The following is an 18,571-nucleotide window of genomic DNA, read 5'->3' as shown; positions in this document are numbered from 1 at the left end:
TGATTCAAAATTAAACACTTAAATACCGATGGTGGATTCCTTTCAAAGCCATCTTGACGATTTGGCTCTTCCTCTGATGTCAATTTTACAGCTGGCCCTTCTGACAAGTCCATATATGTAATTAAAATAAACAAAAAAACCATTTAAGTAACATGACAATTATTTCATATACAGAAAAATAAACAATAGTAGTAACACCAATTGGACTTTTAATTTTCCAATTAGAATCTTCAAATAGATTTATTCTTCAACAGAATTACTGACTTACTTAACTATGAAAAGCTCCCATAGAATAGGTAGAGAGCAGCCAAGTATGTCACATACACAGCATACACACATCTCAAAAGACTCTGTAACAGTCACTCCATGAGACACACTATTGAACATACTTTCAAAACCAAACTGGAAAAAAAGAAAAAGAAAAAGCATTTAGAGTCATCCATTATACTTTTTTCCATGGAGCCATGAGTCATAATTGATTATTCATTTTCCTCTGACAATTCATTCTGGGTAATTATAGACCTTGAAATTTGCATTGGTAAAATTGACTGGTTATTAACAATCTTTTGGGGGGACTGTTTGTTTGTTTGGATTTTAGGGGGGTGGATTTGGGTTTGGTTTGGTTTGGTTTTGGCTTTGGTTTTGGAGACAGGGTCGCTCTGTGTAATAGCTCTGACTGTCCTGGACTCACTTTGTAGACCAGGCTGGCATTGAACTCACAGAGATATCCCTCTGCCTCCCAAGTGCTAGAATTAAAGGCATGTACCGCCAAGCCCAACAGACAATCTCATTTTTGGGGTTACTCTAAGATGCAGTTAATGTAACTTAAATCTGAAAGGCCATGTTCATTATTTCTAATCCAACATGCCATTTTCTTCTCTGAAGGCTCAGTGTCACAAGCTAAGTCCTTCTTCAGTATGGTTCTCTTTGCTTAGAAGATAATGCTTGCTTTCCGTGGCTCTCTCCTTGTTTTTATTCATTTTTCCTGTGTATCTTTATCATTTCCATTGTAAGTTATCTATTTATGTCTCTATTCGTTTTGTTCCTGAACTACGTTGGTGATTTCATACATTGTCTTCATATAAATACCAATTATTACCATACTGAACAATTATTGATTGTGTTCCTGGAGTTGGGCTTTAAAGAGTATAAATTTTAAAAGCCTGGTCAATTATATGTTTATAATACCATATCTCACAGTTAAGGAATACTGTGCAGGTATTGGAACAATACACAGCAAAAACACAGTGAACAGTAACAACAGAGGAGGAGAAGTACCAAATGGGGTGTGAGGGAGTAAGAGTGTGACAGAATGACATCACCATCACTATACAAACACCAAAAACATGCCTCAAAGTAGAGATTTGGATGAGAGCTATATTATGAAAATGTACACAATTGTAAGAGGCTTGAACACTGATACTTTTAAGTAGTCTACATTATCATTTGATGTGGACATGAAGTCCTCTAATGTGGCAGAGATGCCAGTGTTAGGTATTCTTTTCTTTGTTTGTTTTGTTTTGTTTTGTTTTGTTTTGTTTTGTTTTGTTTTGTTGAGACAGGGTTTCTCTGTATAGCCCTGGCTGTCCTAGAGCTCACTTTGTAGACCAGGCTGGCCTCGAACTCAGAAATCCACCTGCCTCTGCCTCCTGAGTGCTGGGATTAAAGGCGTGTGCCACCATGCCCAGCCAGTGTAGGTATTCTTGAGTAAGTGGATGGAAATGATTTAGTAGAGGGCCACAGTGCAAATTCAAACTGAAGCAACCCCAAACTGAGTGGAAGCTTCCAAAAAGTTTTGAGGAATAATCACTGCCCAGTAAAGAATAATTTTATCCAGTGAGTAAATTTATAAGCAGTGTTCTCTGGAGAGTTAGATGTTCCTCATTACTTGGCAAAGGGCATGGAGTGAGACGTGAAGTGAACGGCCTCTTCTGGGTAGGATGGCTTTGCCAGTGTTGCCTCTAGCACTTCTGATACTGAAGGAACCCATGAGTGTATTCAGACATGAAAGGTAAAACAACTCGAGTTGCTTCTTCAGACCAGTGCCTCCAACTTGAAGACATTGTTGTGAATGTCTTCTGTAAAATCTATGTCAACAATAGCATTTGTGTTACTTAGAACAAATCCTGACCTTGGAGGAAAAAGAAATAAGAGAAGTCTATGGGTATTTCAAATATTTACAGTATTTTTTTCCAGAGTAACAAGTAGGCAAAACCTACCCAACTGGACTATCCCTACTTCCTTCATGGTGACCACTTTATCCGGATCCTTCATTTCGTTGGTAGTCTGTAAGGGGTTTGAAGGAACAATTGAACAAAAATTGTAGATTTCATTTAATGTGATGTAAAATACTCAAAGCAAAAACATAAAGGTAATTACCATCAAGGGTGGATATTCCTTTGCAGATTCTAAAAAGCCAAAGAGATCATCAATGATATGTAAATAAATCGATCAACCTCGCATTCATGCATAGTTAGTATGGAACTCAGTCCCCTTGGCTACCTTTGTAAATGATAACTTTATATTTGGGCTTCTCAGGTTTTGAGTTGGCTTATTTTGCTTTTGTGTCTAGTTGGAATCATAACACAAAAATAAAAAAAATACTGAAGAAAAATTAAAATTCAGTTTTAATTAAACTTGTCAGATTTTCAAAATGAGATTATTATGCAATGAATATAGCATAAATACAAACGGCACATATAACATTGTGACTATGCTAATAAATGACAAGATAAGCAGCCCCTAATGAGGGAAGCATGTCAGGACTCTGAGTTCATATCAACTGCCAAAGCTGCTGTAGAATGGACCAGAATATAAAGACTTTTGAGACACGTTGGTTTGTGTTTTAGTTTGCTCTCTTTTGTTTTGTGTCAACAATACAAAGTAGAGTCACCTGGGAAGAGGAAACCGAAGTTGCCAAATTGTCTCATATGACAGGCCCAGAGCTTTGAGTTGATGTAAACCCTACCTCCCTATCCTGTTCTGTTGTGAGTACTCCATCACAGTAGGACACTAACAGCATTGTGTGCCTGACATGCTTTGCCTACCCCTTCTCTTCCCTGCTTTTCTCATTCTTTTTCTCATCCCCCATCTTTCTCATCCTTCATCCCCCATCTTTCTCATCTCTTTATAGATGATTAGCATACCTTTAGTATTAGGATCACCAGAAATGCAACTGACAGTTCAGCTTCCTTAGTGATGCTCTCAGTTTGTCACGGACTCTTGATAACACATCAAACCTCCTTTCATATCTCACCAAATGACTTTTTTGTAAGATGTGCTTCCTACCTGCTGCTTGTCTGTTTGTCCTTTCTCTTCTTGGATCTGCTGCCACAGATACGTTACCAGATGTATTTGGAGGACCCTCTCGGATTCTCTGTTACAATATAAGTAGTGCTCATGATTGTGCAACGACCTCCCAATAGAGTTTATCAATGGACCAGATTTCATATTTTAAAAGTCACAGAGTTATATGTGAAAGAAGCATCATTAAAATCTAAAGTACTTAGAAATAAAACCTTAGATGAGGCTCTTCAAATCCAACTTATAGCTTCACATGGCCATTGACAATGTAAGCAGCATGGCAGGCCAAAAGAACATACAAATAGATTATTTACATATTTTAGCCAGGAATCTTCTTCTGAATACCAAAATTATATCTCCAGCAAAAATAAGAGAATGGGTTTCTTTTTTCCAAAACATATGTATACTTAAACAACTCATGCTGTGTTACATTGAATACTCATAAATGTACTTGATGTAATACAACATTGAATATCCAGGGTACTTAAGATGACAGCAAGTGTATTGGAATTGGATATAATACATGTTACAAACTACTGTTGGCACAAGCAGCACTGGACATAATTTGAAGATTCTCCAATGAAATAAAGAATAAAGGTCTGCACTTTTTGTTAAATTGCTTACTGATTGGAGAAAAAAAATGGTTTAAAATGAGAAATTGGGGAGCAGAGGCAAGATGCTATATTAGAAGCCACAACTGTGTGATAGGAAGGGAAAAAATAATGAAAAAACTAGTAGGAAAGAAATGAGCAAGGTACAGAAAATAGAAATAATAGAAAATAGCTAAGACTTTCTTTACAAAACATCCCAAATGCACCCTGACTACACCAATGTGCTTGTACTGAGGCAGGTCTCACCAAAGGAAGTATATGCAACAACTCTGGTCACCTGTCCCCACAAAAGCCAGGCAATGAGACAGTTCACATCACTAGAAAACTAAACTAAAGGTGAGAACTCAGCTCTCACAGAGGGGAACACGAAGTCAACCGATTAATGAACGTGCAGTGGATATTCAAGATGGAATGTTATTCAGCCATAAAGAAAAGAAAGTTATGGAGTTTGTAAGAAACTAAATCTATTTGGTAATTATTATATTAAGTGAAGTGGTCCATTCTCAAAAAGACAGAGGCCACAACATCCTCAGAATATAACTTCTTTACTTTCATCACTGCCTAAAGAATTTTTTTTAATCACTAGATTTCTTTCACAAAGACAAAACAGACATTGGAACACTGGATACCTCTAATGCCTGTTATTAAAAGTTATGTCAAATGAATGGAATTAGTGGGGTGGATACAGAGCTCAGAGACTTGGCTGCTCTCTCACTGGTGAAGGAAAACATTAGTGAACCTTAAGGAGATAAAAGAGAGTTGATGTGGATTTTTCCCTGCTGTTAGCTGTGATGGTGTCTAAAGAGTGATAGAATGATCCTCTGAAAAGCTGTGAAGAGGGGACATTTACCACCTCTCTGAGGTGGTCTCTTCATAATATTCTGTAGCATATGCCACGGTTAGCACCTTCACTGATAGTTCTTGACCACACACATGCACACACACACAAACACACACCACACAGACACATACACACACATACATACACACCACACACACAGATACACACATGCACACACACATATACACACATACACAGAGACACACACACACACCACACAGATACACACACATTCACACACCACACACAGATATACACACACATAAATGCTCAGATATACACACAATCATACACCACACACTCACACAAACACCACTTACAAACCACACTAAGAAGAAGATTACATCTTCTAAATCTTTTATTCTTCCCTTTAGCTTATTAGGAACCAACACTGCCTTCACATATCTGTTCACTCAAACCGATACATGGTCTATGACTATATTTTTAAAATTATATATATATATATATATATATATATATATATATAACTATTTATTTATATCCTGATCAGAACTTCCTCTTTCTTCTCTCCTCCCAGTCTGAGGATGTTAAGTCACTATTCAATTTGTTAAACCATTCAAACTGATCTCACGAAGACTGATTTTCTGAGAACTCACTCCCATTTAATTCACTTCGTATATCTAGAGCTGCTGGGAACACTTAGCATTAATGATGTAGTTGAAATAAATTTTAATCTTTGAAGAAAGACAAACACCAAGTAAGCATTCCTAAGCAGGTCCTAATTTCTAATCCTAACTGACTATCCAATGAGGATGTCGACAGTGGTTATGAAACTAGAAAAAGGACCATGAGAATGGGGGAGAGGATTTAAGGAAAGTGAGTGGAAAAGATAATAGAATATGTGAGACATGAAAGAGGAAAGGGGGACTGTTGTGGATAGAAGGGTATGACCCAGGGAGAGAGTAGGTGAGAGGAGAAAGATCAACCTAAACTGTGTATGAAATCCCTCAACAAAACCCCTTACTTTGCATACTAATTCAAAAATCTTTAAATTACAAAGTCTCAAAAAATCTCTATGGTTTGGCTGAATAATGTTGCATGAATTCTACATATTAGTATTCAACCATTATCAGTGAAGGAGTACTTCCAACACAATGACAGTTTTTAAGTGACTGAACCCCACAATGTCCTCAGATGCATGTCTCTATGTGCATATTACAATAAAATGATTATCGTGGGGCTTATCCCACTCCATGCTTTCTGGTTATTATAGAGCCAATTAAAGAAACGATGTGCTACACTCTCCTTCTTTCCAGATTAATCACCTTGATTAAGTTTCACTTGGTTGGTCTGTCTCCAGCTTTTCACTAGAAGTTATTTCTCACGCAGGTAAGTTGTCCCTAAATTTATAATTGCACCAGCACCCACAGCCCCATCCTGACCACAACCTCCTTCAATGCTCTATAGATTAATGTTATTTTCCTCACAGTATTCATATTTAAAGTGTTGCTGAACATTGTTTGGTGGTTCTCACTAGAAAATGAGACATCTGGATTACTTGGTGTTTAAATATCTAGCTAGTTTGTCATTGGCCCACAATAACAAAAATTAATTGGTATTATCTTGGGGTTACAAGTGCTGTGATGAAACACTATGACCAAAGTGGAAACCAACTTGGAAAGAGGGGTTTTATTTGGCTTACACTTCCATATTACTGTTCATCATCAAAAGAAGTCAGGACAGGAACTCAAAACAAGGCAGGAACGTAGACATAGAAGCTGATACAGAGGCCATAGAGGGGTGCTCCTTAATGGTTTGCTGATCATGGCTTGCCCAACCTGCTTTCTTACAGAATACAGAACTACCAGCCCAGGGATAGCACTACTCACAACAGGTAGGCCATCTCCCATCAATCACTAATTAAGGCAATGCCTTACACCTTGATCATAAGGAGGCATTTTCTCAATTGAGGTCCCCACCTATCAGATAACTCTAGCTAGGGTCAAATGGACATGAAACCATACAGCATGGATCTCAACACTGAAAATGTTTTCAGTAATGCCTCAAGCACTAGTCACAACATTTCTATTGCAGGTTGTTCTTCCAGAAGTTGGAAATTTATTTAACATTTCTGAGCTATATAAACTCTCTGCACTAAGTTATTCAAATGCATTCTAAACTCCAATAGAGTGAACAGACCACACTTTTGATATTTTTACTGGTTTGACTTCATTCTGGGCTCATCACTACCACCTTGTTAATACTTATACCTGCTCAAACCCAAGACTCAAGAAAGGTTATTTTTTTTCTCAGATAAAGATATAGAGACAGTGTTGGTTATAATAACTTTATCCTAAGTGTAATAAACACAGAGAATATAATGTTATATAAGGATAAATGTTAGCCATAAGTTCTATTAAGGTGGTAAAATATTCTTTAAAATTCCTTTCAGACTAAGTTTTAAATTATAAGCCATCAATTCTTGGTTTTCTGAACTGTGATTTCTTTTGGTCCATGCAACATTTTGAACAACACAGATTTTTATACCAGAAACTGTAGTTTATATTTACATACCAATGACTGAATATTTCTGCTGTCGTCAAATCTATTGTGATCTTCTTTTAGTGTCACTTCTAAGTCTGGCTCTATTGACAAATATATTTCGTTAAGCAAACTATTGAGACATTGCGCATAAAACAATAGTCTTTATATCAGTCAATGGAGGTATCTTAAACTTTGTGTTAATGAGAATTGCATTTGGGGTTTCCCAAATTAACTTGTATCCTGCTTAACAAACAGATAAATATTTGATTCCTTTTTTCTTTTTTTAAAATTTATTCATTTATTTTATTAGATATTTTCTTTATATACATTTCAAATGCTCCTATATAGTTCCCTATACCCTCCCCCTGCCCTGCTTCCCTACCCACCCACTCCCGCTTCTTGGCCCTGGCTTTCCCCTGTAATGGGGCACATAAAATTTGCAATACCAAGGGGCCTCTCTTCCCAGTGATGGCCGACTAGGCCATCTTCTGCTACATATGCAGCTAGAGATATGCGCTCTGGGGGTACTGGTTAGTTCATATTGTTGTTCCACCTATAGGGTTGCAGACCCCTTCAGCTCCTTGCATGCTTTCTCTAGATTCTCCATTGGGGGCCCTGCTTCCAGTCACCACCAGTATTTAGCGCAACTCTAGATTTTGACCGATCCTAGATGTAAATAGCATCCTCACATTCAATCATGCAACATAAGTGACCAAGCCCTCGGAAATGAAATCTCAAAATATCACAGAAATGAATAAAGTCATGAGGGTACACTCTTCTTTATCCCATACTATTAACTTGTAAATAATCCACTCATTGTGTTCTAAACAAAATTGTCATCAGTCTTCATACCCGGGCCCTTGCCACCTGGTCCTTACATTCTTCATATAATATTTCTGTCCACTATTCTGATGGTTTTGTTTCATCTTTTAAAACTCAGTTTACCATGTAAGGTTTTGAGCTCTGATTCTTTTCTTAAACAGATCATTCTTTTCTGGTATCTGTCTGGGAGTTCTACTGATTTTTGAACTTTATTTTTACCACCAGGCCTGCAAATTATTTATTTACATGCTTACTCTTATTTATCTACTGTGGGGGAAGGGGAGAGTCTTTTAAGTCATCCCGGTGTAAGCAGAATTTATTTTAATTTGCTCAATATTTGTTTATTGGATTCTTATTAGTTGCTGGCATCGTATATGAAATAATGGAAATGATGGTATATGAATGGCTTTTTATAAACATTATAACCGCTTGATAGTTTAGTCCGACATCAGTCGTGAAAGTACAAGTACGTGAAAGGAAGTCACAAGAGAGAAGTATTATGTGTAATAGGGATCTGCCTAAAAGCAAATTGTTAGAAAAGATACCACCAGCAGTCTAGTGATTGCACAGGAAAGGGGGCAACTGAAGGTGTGCTAAGGATACAGTGTTAGGCACAAGTCATGAAAGCCTTCTCTGCAGTTCTAAGGTTGGACACTTTCGTGTCCGAATGTTAGCATGCTAACACAAGTCAATCATGAAGCTAGTTGGTGGATTCATGTGCACAGTATGTGCACAAATGGAGGAATGTGTTTTATAAGAAGCTATTGGGACAAGATAAGCACTATCTAGTCCATAACTGGCAGAATGTTTATAGAATGTTTAGGTTATTAATTTATGAGTGTCTGGATCAGCCCATACTTCATTAAGTAAGTAAATTTGTATCCTTGGAAAAATAGATTCTTATCATTTAGGAAAACTATAAAGGTGAATTATGTTTAAATTATTTGCATTTGCCATTTTTCTGGTGCACAACTTTCTGGGTTGAGAGTACTAGGTTGGTGTTTTGTTTCAAATGATCTGATTTTTTTTTTAATCTACTAAACTCACCAAGCAATGATATCATCGTAGGTTATTGCCTCTTGAGTAAATTAAGGGCCTAGCATCTGTGAAGCAATTGTATGGGTATGTGGTGTTGTGTGTAGAGGTTGGTGTCACTACAAAGCAACTGAAGTCTGTAAAACAGAGTCTTCAGGTTAGGAGGAAAGGGAAGATGCAAGTGGTGTCATATCACATTGTAACAGATACAATTGCCATAATAGATTAATGGCTTGGAAATTACAAATGTGCAATTTAAAACACATCTAGATGCACATAATCACTATGACTTGCCAATTATAATACAAATGAGCATTATTTATGGATGGAATTTATGACTGTGTTGCATACGGGATCCTTAAAATTGTGGGTTAAAGGGAGGCTCTTGTTTTTCATCTTGCTAAGTGAATAATAGGCTTATGGCAATCCACTTGGCTCTCCAACTACTATTTTAGACTTTGAGAAGAACTTTAGACCTTCCTAGTTACTTTCTATTAGTCCCTAATGACTATAGGTTTCAAGCACAGAAACCTTATGGGACGGCACAAGAAAGAAGAAACACCTGATTTAAAGTGTACAATTCTAACATCTAGCCCAAGAAATACCTTTATTTTCAGTTATCTATGCCAACAATGACTTTGAAAATATTTAGTTCAATTCAATGGTTAAGTTTATCTGTACTTTTTAAGTAGGAATGAAAAGACTGTGAAGTGATTTTATTGCATACTTTACCTGATTTGAAGGTGGGTGCATCCTTTGTTGTCCATGGTTCTTTGGAAACAGGGTCTTTCATTTCAATAGGAGTCTGGATGGGTTTTGAAACAGGACATTTAATAAATATTGCATACTTCACCCAGTGGTGATGTTCGTCATCCAGGATAAAGTACAATAGTGATTACCATCAGTTGAGCATATTCCTCGTCAGACTCTAGAATGCCAAATGGACAATGGTCAATCATAACTAAGTATCTGGAAGTCACCCACATTGCCACACAGAGTTGTTCCCAAATTGAGTCCTCACATTTTCTTTCAGAAATGTTTGTTGTAGGTTTGGGGGTTGGGAAACTTTTAGTTTGTTGTCTTGTTTTCTGATTGGGAAAGAGATATTGAAGAAATATCATGAATTAAAATAAGATAGCTTTCAACAAATATTTTCAAAGAGGACGGTGAAACCAACGACTGTACCAGAAGCAGAAGAGGCGCATGTGCCCATGTGGTGAGCGTGCTGATTGATGCAGACAACAATGACTCCTCACTAAGAAGCAAATCATGACTCTGGGGACACTTGACTGTCAAAGATGTTTGTAGAGTGAGACATTGTATATCTCACTAAAACACTGTCAGCAAACTCTGCCTCTAAGGGTGAGATTTGATGCCTTCTTCAATGGATGACATAAATTAGAAAGGACACACCAGTAGTAACTTCTCAAACAGAGTTCTCTGAACTAAATAATTTTTAATTATTTAGTACTTTTAAAAAATTAAGTTTACAACATCCTCCTTTTTCCTACACTCTCCTTGTTGACTGCCATGCCTGTACTTTTACATTTTAGTTCAGATATCCTAATGCTCCTTGATTCAGTAATATAAGAAGTTATATGAATCACATGTAGAGCATAGTGTGCAAGACTTCAATAGTGAACTGTGATTATCCAAAGAAAATATGAACTGAATTTCCAGGTAAATGTAACATATTAGGAGCCTGTTAGATGTGCGATCAATGTACTATTTATTAAACTTTGTAAAATTTTATATTAAAGGAATGAATTCTCCAAAGGTACATTATTTTGGCATATCACACTAGTGCTCAAAGAACTTCCATGAAACAACTGTATGATATAGAATGTTGTTTCTCATATGAGTAAATGATGCTACTGTGTCCAAGTTAATGTCCCTTGTCTACTTAAGATCAATTCAACTTTTTATTTTGAGACTTAGAAGTTATAAGAAGCAATTGGCTGACAGCTGCTCTGATTCAAATGTCTCCCTTTACTTCCACCAACCCACATAAAGGCAATAAAACAAAGATGGCGCCTTTGTTTTCAACGTTAAGCGTGCAGAACTAGCGTGAGGTGAATCACCTGAGGTCTCCCTAGAGCACGCACACCCTTCGCTAGTATCTCCCTTTTCTTCTCTAACTAGACCATTTATTTTTGAAAATAATGTATAGATCTGCAGACTTGAGTTTTTCAGTTTGATACTATTTTGTGGATTATTAGAACCACTTTCTCTCCATTTACCAAAAGTATATAAGAATTACAAATGTAAAATTCTGGAACCATGCAGAGCCCGACAGCTGGTATTACACCTTCCATTTCTTTATCCATTTACTCCTTTCTCTCTGGCTCTAAACATGCTAGGAAATAAAAGAAAAACGTGTGGTCTCTTTTTGTCCAGTTTTGTTCCTAAATGTCATTCATTGCTCTGTGTATAGAAAATGTGTCTGTATTTTTGTCTCTTTAGACTGTGGACAGAGTCCCAATGCCTGCATCTCCAGAGATTATATTAGAGATGCATGGCCCCAGAGACTCTGGGGCACAGTGTGCACTTGTGACATGTGCATCATGGGTAAGTCTTAAAACTTGAATTTTTCTGGTAAGTATGGAGTCTTCTTCTTAATAACTTTTCCTAACTCACTTTCTCTCTTCCAATCCTCTCATTGGAAACAGCATGAGCTATCATGCACCTTTGGGCAGTTGTTTTCTTGGTGAGTTTCCTAATCTTCCCATTAGTAATCCTGTACTTTTCCTTCCAACTCTATTGTCCTCTACATAAATGCCCCTGTGAAGACGCAGTGCATTACATGACATTAAACATTTATATGCATGCCTGACCATACATGATTTTCTTTATCTATGGTATATAAAGCATTGCTTTACCTGAAGGGGTACTTAATGCCTTGAGTGATGAGAAAAGTATAGGAACATTTGATTCCACATCTTAGGCATGATTAGTTGCTAGAATCTTGGGTCATGCTTTTACAACATTCCTAACACCATTCCATGCTTTAGATAAAGTAGTCTCAAAACTCTCCCTCCCTCATATGTAGAAAGCCTAATTTCCTATCATTTAATTTCTGTAGTGACTACTTTTCTTGTTCTTTAGTCTCCTTCTATTCTCTTCCTTGATACCAGAGTTCCTGGGTTATTAGAATATCCTATAGTAACTAAGAATTCAGATCTTTTACTGACAGTATCAGTTTAGCATGTTGCTAAAATTTGAAATTGCTCAACTTGTTATTTAAGTTTCTCATTTCTTGTTATATACTCAATAATGTTTTAGTATCATGTAACAGTGACCTGTTTTGAATAAGTAAGTGATCACATAAATTTTTAATAAAATGTTAATCCTACCTTTCATTTGTCGATTTATATTCATTTTTCCCATTTGATATCCTGAACGAGATGAATGGCCAACCTTGATCTTTGGAAGATGCTCCGATTCTCTCTGTTAAAATAAGTGTCAATAACAAGTTACACAAGTATTTCCTAGCTGCCTTCTGAGAAGATATATGATTTTTCAACTTCGAAAGCAATTAAAATAGAAAATAACAGTAAGTTGTACAGACACTAAAACATTATATGGAGATCATTTACATGCTATTTATATAAATTTAATATTTTTCCATCATCTGGCTGCTGACTATGTAAACAGATCATGGAACAACAGAAGAAACAAATGCATATATACAATAGTGGCTAGCCTGCACATTTTTATAAAAATTAACCTCTAAGTACCTAGTGCTATTTTATAGTATCACAAAAAGAATAATTCTCAAAAATACATATTTCTGACTTTATTAAAAATAAAAATACTTGCTATAGCAGAACACTTAACATTTAGAGTACTTCTCCAATGACAGAAAAGCCTTAGAGGCAGAAAAAATACTTTCTAGCTTATTGTGTTGTGTATAAACAAAGCACTGAAGATGTTTGATATGGGTAAGTAATTCTTAAACCAAACCTGTTTTTATATAAAACGTTTACTGGTAGAAAATGCTTACATAAATGATAACTTAGAAAATGTTTATTTATATTGTATTTAAATAATAGCATAAACTATCAGATATAATATGCAACTCTTTCATAATGAAGAAATTCCAAAACTGATAGCAAGCCTTAGTAAGAACACACAGTATAAGGCTGTGTATATGTGTTTGTCTATATACATGTATATGCATATGTATGACCATAACAATAAAATTAAGGAAGAAAAGGCATGAATATGGGAGGAAGTGTGAGGGAGCACATGAGAAGTTGGTGGGGTAGAAGGAGAGGTAAAATGCCAGAGGCTGCCTCGGCCTTTTAGGGTTAGAAGCTGAGGTGGAATACAAAGTTGGATGAAAGCCAAAAGACTGACACCTCCAGCCTTGTAGCTCTCTCTGACCGAGGGCTAGAAGCTAGTAGCTTCTGGAAACTTAACATTTTCTTGCTTTACTCTGTTGCTGAAAACCACCAGATTCTTTTCTCTTGAACTCTCTGTGCTTGAATAAGCACTGGGGAAACTTAAACTCTTTGTACTTAAATACGTGCTGGGGAATTATGAAAAGGATTTTATTGATAGTGTTCCTTTCTTTGTCTAGTTAGCCAGAAGTCACTCACTGGCCAGGCAAGAGGCATAGAGCTTGTTAACTCTTTTTGAACCAAAGAGAAAAGAAAGGAAAGGAAAGAAGTTACTCACATAGACAACACACACACTGGATGAAACAGAGAATGCCCCCCCCCCTTTTATTGCTTTTAGACTTTTATAGTTTTTTGGACAAAAAGTCCTCTATGTAAAAAGAAATTACCTCATAGATAGAGTGTTACATTAAAGGAGAGTAACAGAAAGATATCACTATCGGTTGAAAGCAGTCTTTTGTTCTGTTCAAAGCAACAATTTTTACATGGCCTTGCCTTATCATAGTGCATACCTGTGGCCTCATCCTTGGCCTTAATGATTTTCCTTGAACACAAATTTGTCCCAAGCCTATATCTCCTTTTAGTGTAATTTATGAAAGCTTATTGTATTTCTTATTATGCAGCTTTTACTTACTATTTATGAGGAGGGTGCAATTCTATGTATGGTTATACTTTCATTATATCTTTCTAGCAAAACAACTAAAACCATCTCTTAAAGCTTCCTTCCTAAGATTACTTAAATCAAATCAGGAATTCTATAAAATCTTTAATTCACCTCAACAGTATTAATTCATGAAAGTTCATCTTTATGTTGATCTACAGGAAATCTTCTAATAGGCTGGAGTAATGCCCAGGAATCCTTAGGCCACGTAATAGTCACACGAAAGACATATCAGCTGCAAGAAGCTATCCTGGGATGAAGTCTCTTAAGGCCTTGCCTCTGAGATCTCACCCATCGAAGACCATGCAAAGACAGTGGGCCACCTCCCAGAAGGTCATCCGCTAGCCTTATTCTTTCTTAGATGGCTCCTGACAGTGAAATAATATAAATTTTGTAAACTCATGTGTGCTGGCTGGTTTTGTGTGTCAACTTGACACAGGCTGGAGAAAGGAGCCTGGCAGTTCATGACCACTGATATAATCATGGCACAAACATTATGAGAGTTATCAACCACCTTCTGCATGAATTTATGTTCTGCTCCAAAACATTAAGCCCATAAACTATTATCAGGTGAAGAACCCATGGCTATACAAACCATAGGCCCTAGGGAGAGTCTACTGCTATTACCCTGCTAAGTGGATATAGGAATTAAAGTTACTTCTAATGACTTGTTAAACTTATAAATTAATGCATCTCTTAACCCTCATCCAAGCAGCTTTTATTTATGGTAGATGGTGATTAGCACAGAGGCCACATACAAAAATGTCACTGGTTGCAGAATGGTCATCTCTAAATATAGTATATATTCCATATCCCTCCTTCCAAGGCTCAAGAATCATTATAGAAGTGGTGGGTGACCACAAGGAAAATGTTTTTGGAGCACCATGTAGGTAGATGCCCTGATGAACTCACAGCACCCACTAAACTGTGCAAGCCCAAGACAGACCAAATCCCTGCATGAAGAGAGAAGCTGGCTGAAAGTTCCAGCCTAGCCATGGAGCTATAAGATGCTGGGAGAGGAACTGTTTCTCTGAGTGTAACTCCGGGAAAGTCTGCCACACTCCTATAGATAATTACACATCCAAGGATATTTGGGTAGCACAGTGTATTTGATGCTTTTTTTTAAAGGAACAACTAAAGAATACAATAAATGGTCGTGAAAGCTCAGATAAAGATAATTCCTGGAGGAGAAAACAACATCTGCCTCAACACTGGAAGGAACTGGGATCAGCAGAACCTGGGTACCCAGGATCCCCAGCCGACCAGTGGCACAGGTTCCTTCCGGTCTGAGCCAGTGCCCTGAGCAAACATTAGGTGTGAACTCCAAAGCCAATCCCACAACACACAGAAGAGGCTCTACTCCCAGGCACTCTAACACACCCAGGACCACAGGATCCCAGGAGCTTGGTCACACCAGGATCTTGGGGACCCAGAAGCAACTTGAATCCCAAGAGATCTGACACACCAAGGATCACAGGATCATAGAATCACAGGATCACAGAGACAACTGAACTCTGAGGAGTTCTGGCACAACCAGGATCACAGGAAGGATAAGCTCCAGTCAGATATAGCAAGGGCGGGTAGCACTAGAGATAATCAGATGGCAGGAGGCAAACATAAGAACATAACCAACAGAAACCAAGGATACCTGGCATCATCAGAACCCAATTCACCCATCATAACAAGTCCTGGATACACCATCACACCAGAAAAGCAAGAATTAGATCTAAAATCACTTCTCATGATGATGATAGAGGACTTTAAGAAGGACGTAAATAACTCCCTTAAAGAAATACAGGAGAATACAGGTAAACAGCTAGAAGCCCTTAAAGAGGAAACACAAAAATCACTTAAAGAATTACAGGAAAATACAATCAAACAGGTGAAGGAAATGAACAAAACCATCCAAGATATAAACATGGAAATGGAAACAATAAAGAAATCACAACGGGAGACAACCCTAGCATTAGAAAACCTAGGAAAGAGATCAGGAGTCATAGATGCAAGCATCACCAAAAGAATACAAGAGATAGAAGAGAAAATCTCATGGGCAGAAGATACCGTAGAAAACATTAAGACAACAGAAAAAATGCAAAAAGCAGAAAACTCCTAACACAAATCATCCAGGAAATTCAGGACACAATGAGAAGGCCAAACCTAAGAATAATATGTATAAAAGAGAGCAAAGATTCCCAATTCAAAGGGCTAGTAAATATCTTCAACAAAATTAGAGAAGAAAACTTCCCGAACCTAAAGAAAGAGATGCCCATGAACATACATGAACTCCAAATAGACCTGACCAGAAAAGAAATTCCTCCAGTTACATAATAATCAAAACACCAAATGCATTGAACAAAGAAAGATTATTAAAAGCAGTAAGGAAAAAAGATCAAGTAACATATAAAGTCAGACCTATCAGAATTATACCAGACTTCTCACCAGAGACTATGAAAACTAGAGACTCGAGCTCCGGGGTACCTTGCCAGTGGAGTCACCCGACACCCGCAAGAGCCCACACAGAATTCCCCACGGGATCCTAAGACCTCTGGTGAGTGGAACACAGCGCCTGCCCCAATCCAATCGTGCGGAACCTGAGACTGCAGTAAATAGGGAAGCAGACTACCCGGGCCTGACCTGGGGCACAAGCCCCTTCCGCTCCACTCGAGCCCCGGGGTAACTTGCCAGCAGAGTCTCCCGACACCCGCAAGGGCCGACACAGGATTCCCCACGGGATCCTAAGACCTCTAGTGAGTGGAACACAACTTCTGCCAGGAATCCGGTCCGAACACCAGATATCTGGGTACCTTCCCTGCAAGAAGAGAGCTTGCCTGCAGAGAATACTCTGCCCACTGAAACTAAGGAGAGAGCTACCCTCCCAGGTCTGCTTATAGAGGCTAACAGAGTCACCTGAAGAACAAGCTCTTAACAGAGACAACTATAACAGCTAGCTTCAGAGGTTACCAGATGGTGAAAGGCAAACGTAAGAATCCTACTAACAGAAATCAAGACCACTCACCATCATCAGAACGCTGCACTCCCACCCCACCTAGTCCTGGGCACCCCAACACAACCGAAATTCTAGACCCAGATTTAAAAACATTTCTCATGATGATGATAGAGGACATCAAGAAGGACTTTCATAAGTCACTTAAAGAATTACAGGAGAGCACTGCTAAAGAGTTACAGGCCCTTAAAGAAAAGCAGGAAAACACAACCAAACAGGTAGAAGTCCTTAAAGAAAAACAGGAAAACACATCCAAACAGGTGATGGAAATTAACAAAACCATACTAGAACTAAAAAGGGAAGTAGACACAATAAAGAAAACCCAAAGCAAGGCAACGCTGGAGATAGAAACCCTAGGAAAGAGATCTGGAACCATAGATGCGAGCATCAGCAACAGAATACAAGAAATGGAAGAGAGAATCTCAGGTGCAGAAGATTCCATAGAGAACATCGACACAACAGTCAAAGAAAATACAAAATGCAAAAGGATCCTAACTCAAAACATCCAGGAAATCCAGGACACAATGAGAAGACCAAACCTACGGATAATAGGAATTGATGAGAATGAAGATTTTCAACTTAAAGGGCCAGCTAATATCTTCAACAAAATAATAGAAGAAAACTTCCCAAACATAAAGAAAGAGATGCCCATGATCATACAAGAAGCCTACAGAACTCCAAATAGACTGGACCAGAAAAGAAATTCCTCCCGACACATAATAATCAGAACAACAAATGCACTAAATAAAGATAGAATATTAAAAGCAGTAAGGGAGAAAGGTCAAGTAACATATAAAGGAAGGCCTATCAGAATTACACCAGACTTTTCACCAGAGACTATGAAAGCCAGAAGAGCCTGGACAGATGTTATACAGACACTAAGAGAACACAAATGCCAGCCCAGGCTACTATACCGGGCAAACTCTCAATTACCATAGATGGAGAAACCAAAGTATTCCACGACAAAACCAAATTCACACAATATCTTTCCACGAATCCAGCCCTTCAAAGGATAATAACAGAAAAGAAACAATACAAGGACGGAAATCACGCCCTAGAACAACCAAGAAAGTAATCCCCCAACAAACCAAAAAGAAGACAGCCACAAGAACAGAATGCCAGCTCTAACAACAAAAATAACAGGAACCAACAATTACTTTTCCTTAATATCTCTTAATATCAATGGACTCAATTCCCCAATAAAAAGACATAGACTAACAGACTGGCTACACAAACAGGACCCAACATTCTGCTGCTTACAGGAAACCCATCTCAGGGAAAAAGACAGACACTACCTCAGAGTGAAAGGCTGGAAAACAATTTTCCAAGCAAATGGTCTGAAGAAACAAGCTGGAGTAGCCATTCTAATATCGGATAAAATCGACTTTC

At 37.8% G+C, this 18,571-nt stretch overlaps 1 protein-coding gene across 3 annotated transcripts in view; it reads right to left on the bottom strand.

Moving 5' to 3' along the window:
- Poteg (POTE ankyrin domain family, member G) overlaps positions 1–18,571 on the bottom strand; it is a 135,084-nt gene that overhangs the window by 75,297 nt on the left and 41,216 nt on the right. For 2 of the 3 annotated variants that reach the window (XM_011242159.3, XM_006509192.4), the window contains exons 14-21: positions 12,471–12,564; positions 10,017–10,045; positions 9,850–9,922; positions 7,291–7,361; positions 3,289–3,376; positions 2,380–2,408; positions 2,220–2,286; positions 27–100 (exon numbers count right to left, since the gene is read on the bottom strand). In XM_011242159.3, the coding sequence (XP_011240461.1) occupies positions 27–100; positions 2,220–2,286; positions 2,380–2,408; positions 3,289–3,376; positions 7,291–7,361; positions 9,850–9,922; positions 10,017–10,045; positions 12,471–12,564 (525 nt within the window). Of the gene's footprint in view, positions 1–26; positions 101–2,219; positions 2,287–2,379; positions 2,409–3,288; positions 3,377–7,290; positions 7,362–9,849; positions 9,923–10,016; positions 10,046–12,248; positions 12,565–18,571 lie in introns of those variants that run through there. The other variant, NM_027618.1, reaches the window with a different exon arrangement.

The sequence above is a fragment of the Mus musculus genome, chromosome 8 (genome assembly GCF_000001635.26).
Source record: "Mus musculus strain C57BL/6J chromosome 8, GRCm38.p6 C57BL/6J".
Taxonomy (NCBI): Eukaryota; Metazoa; Chordata; class Mammalia; order Rodentia; family Muridae; genus Mus; species Mus musculus.
This window is presented reverse-complemented; position numbering and strand designations above follow the sequence as displayed.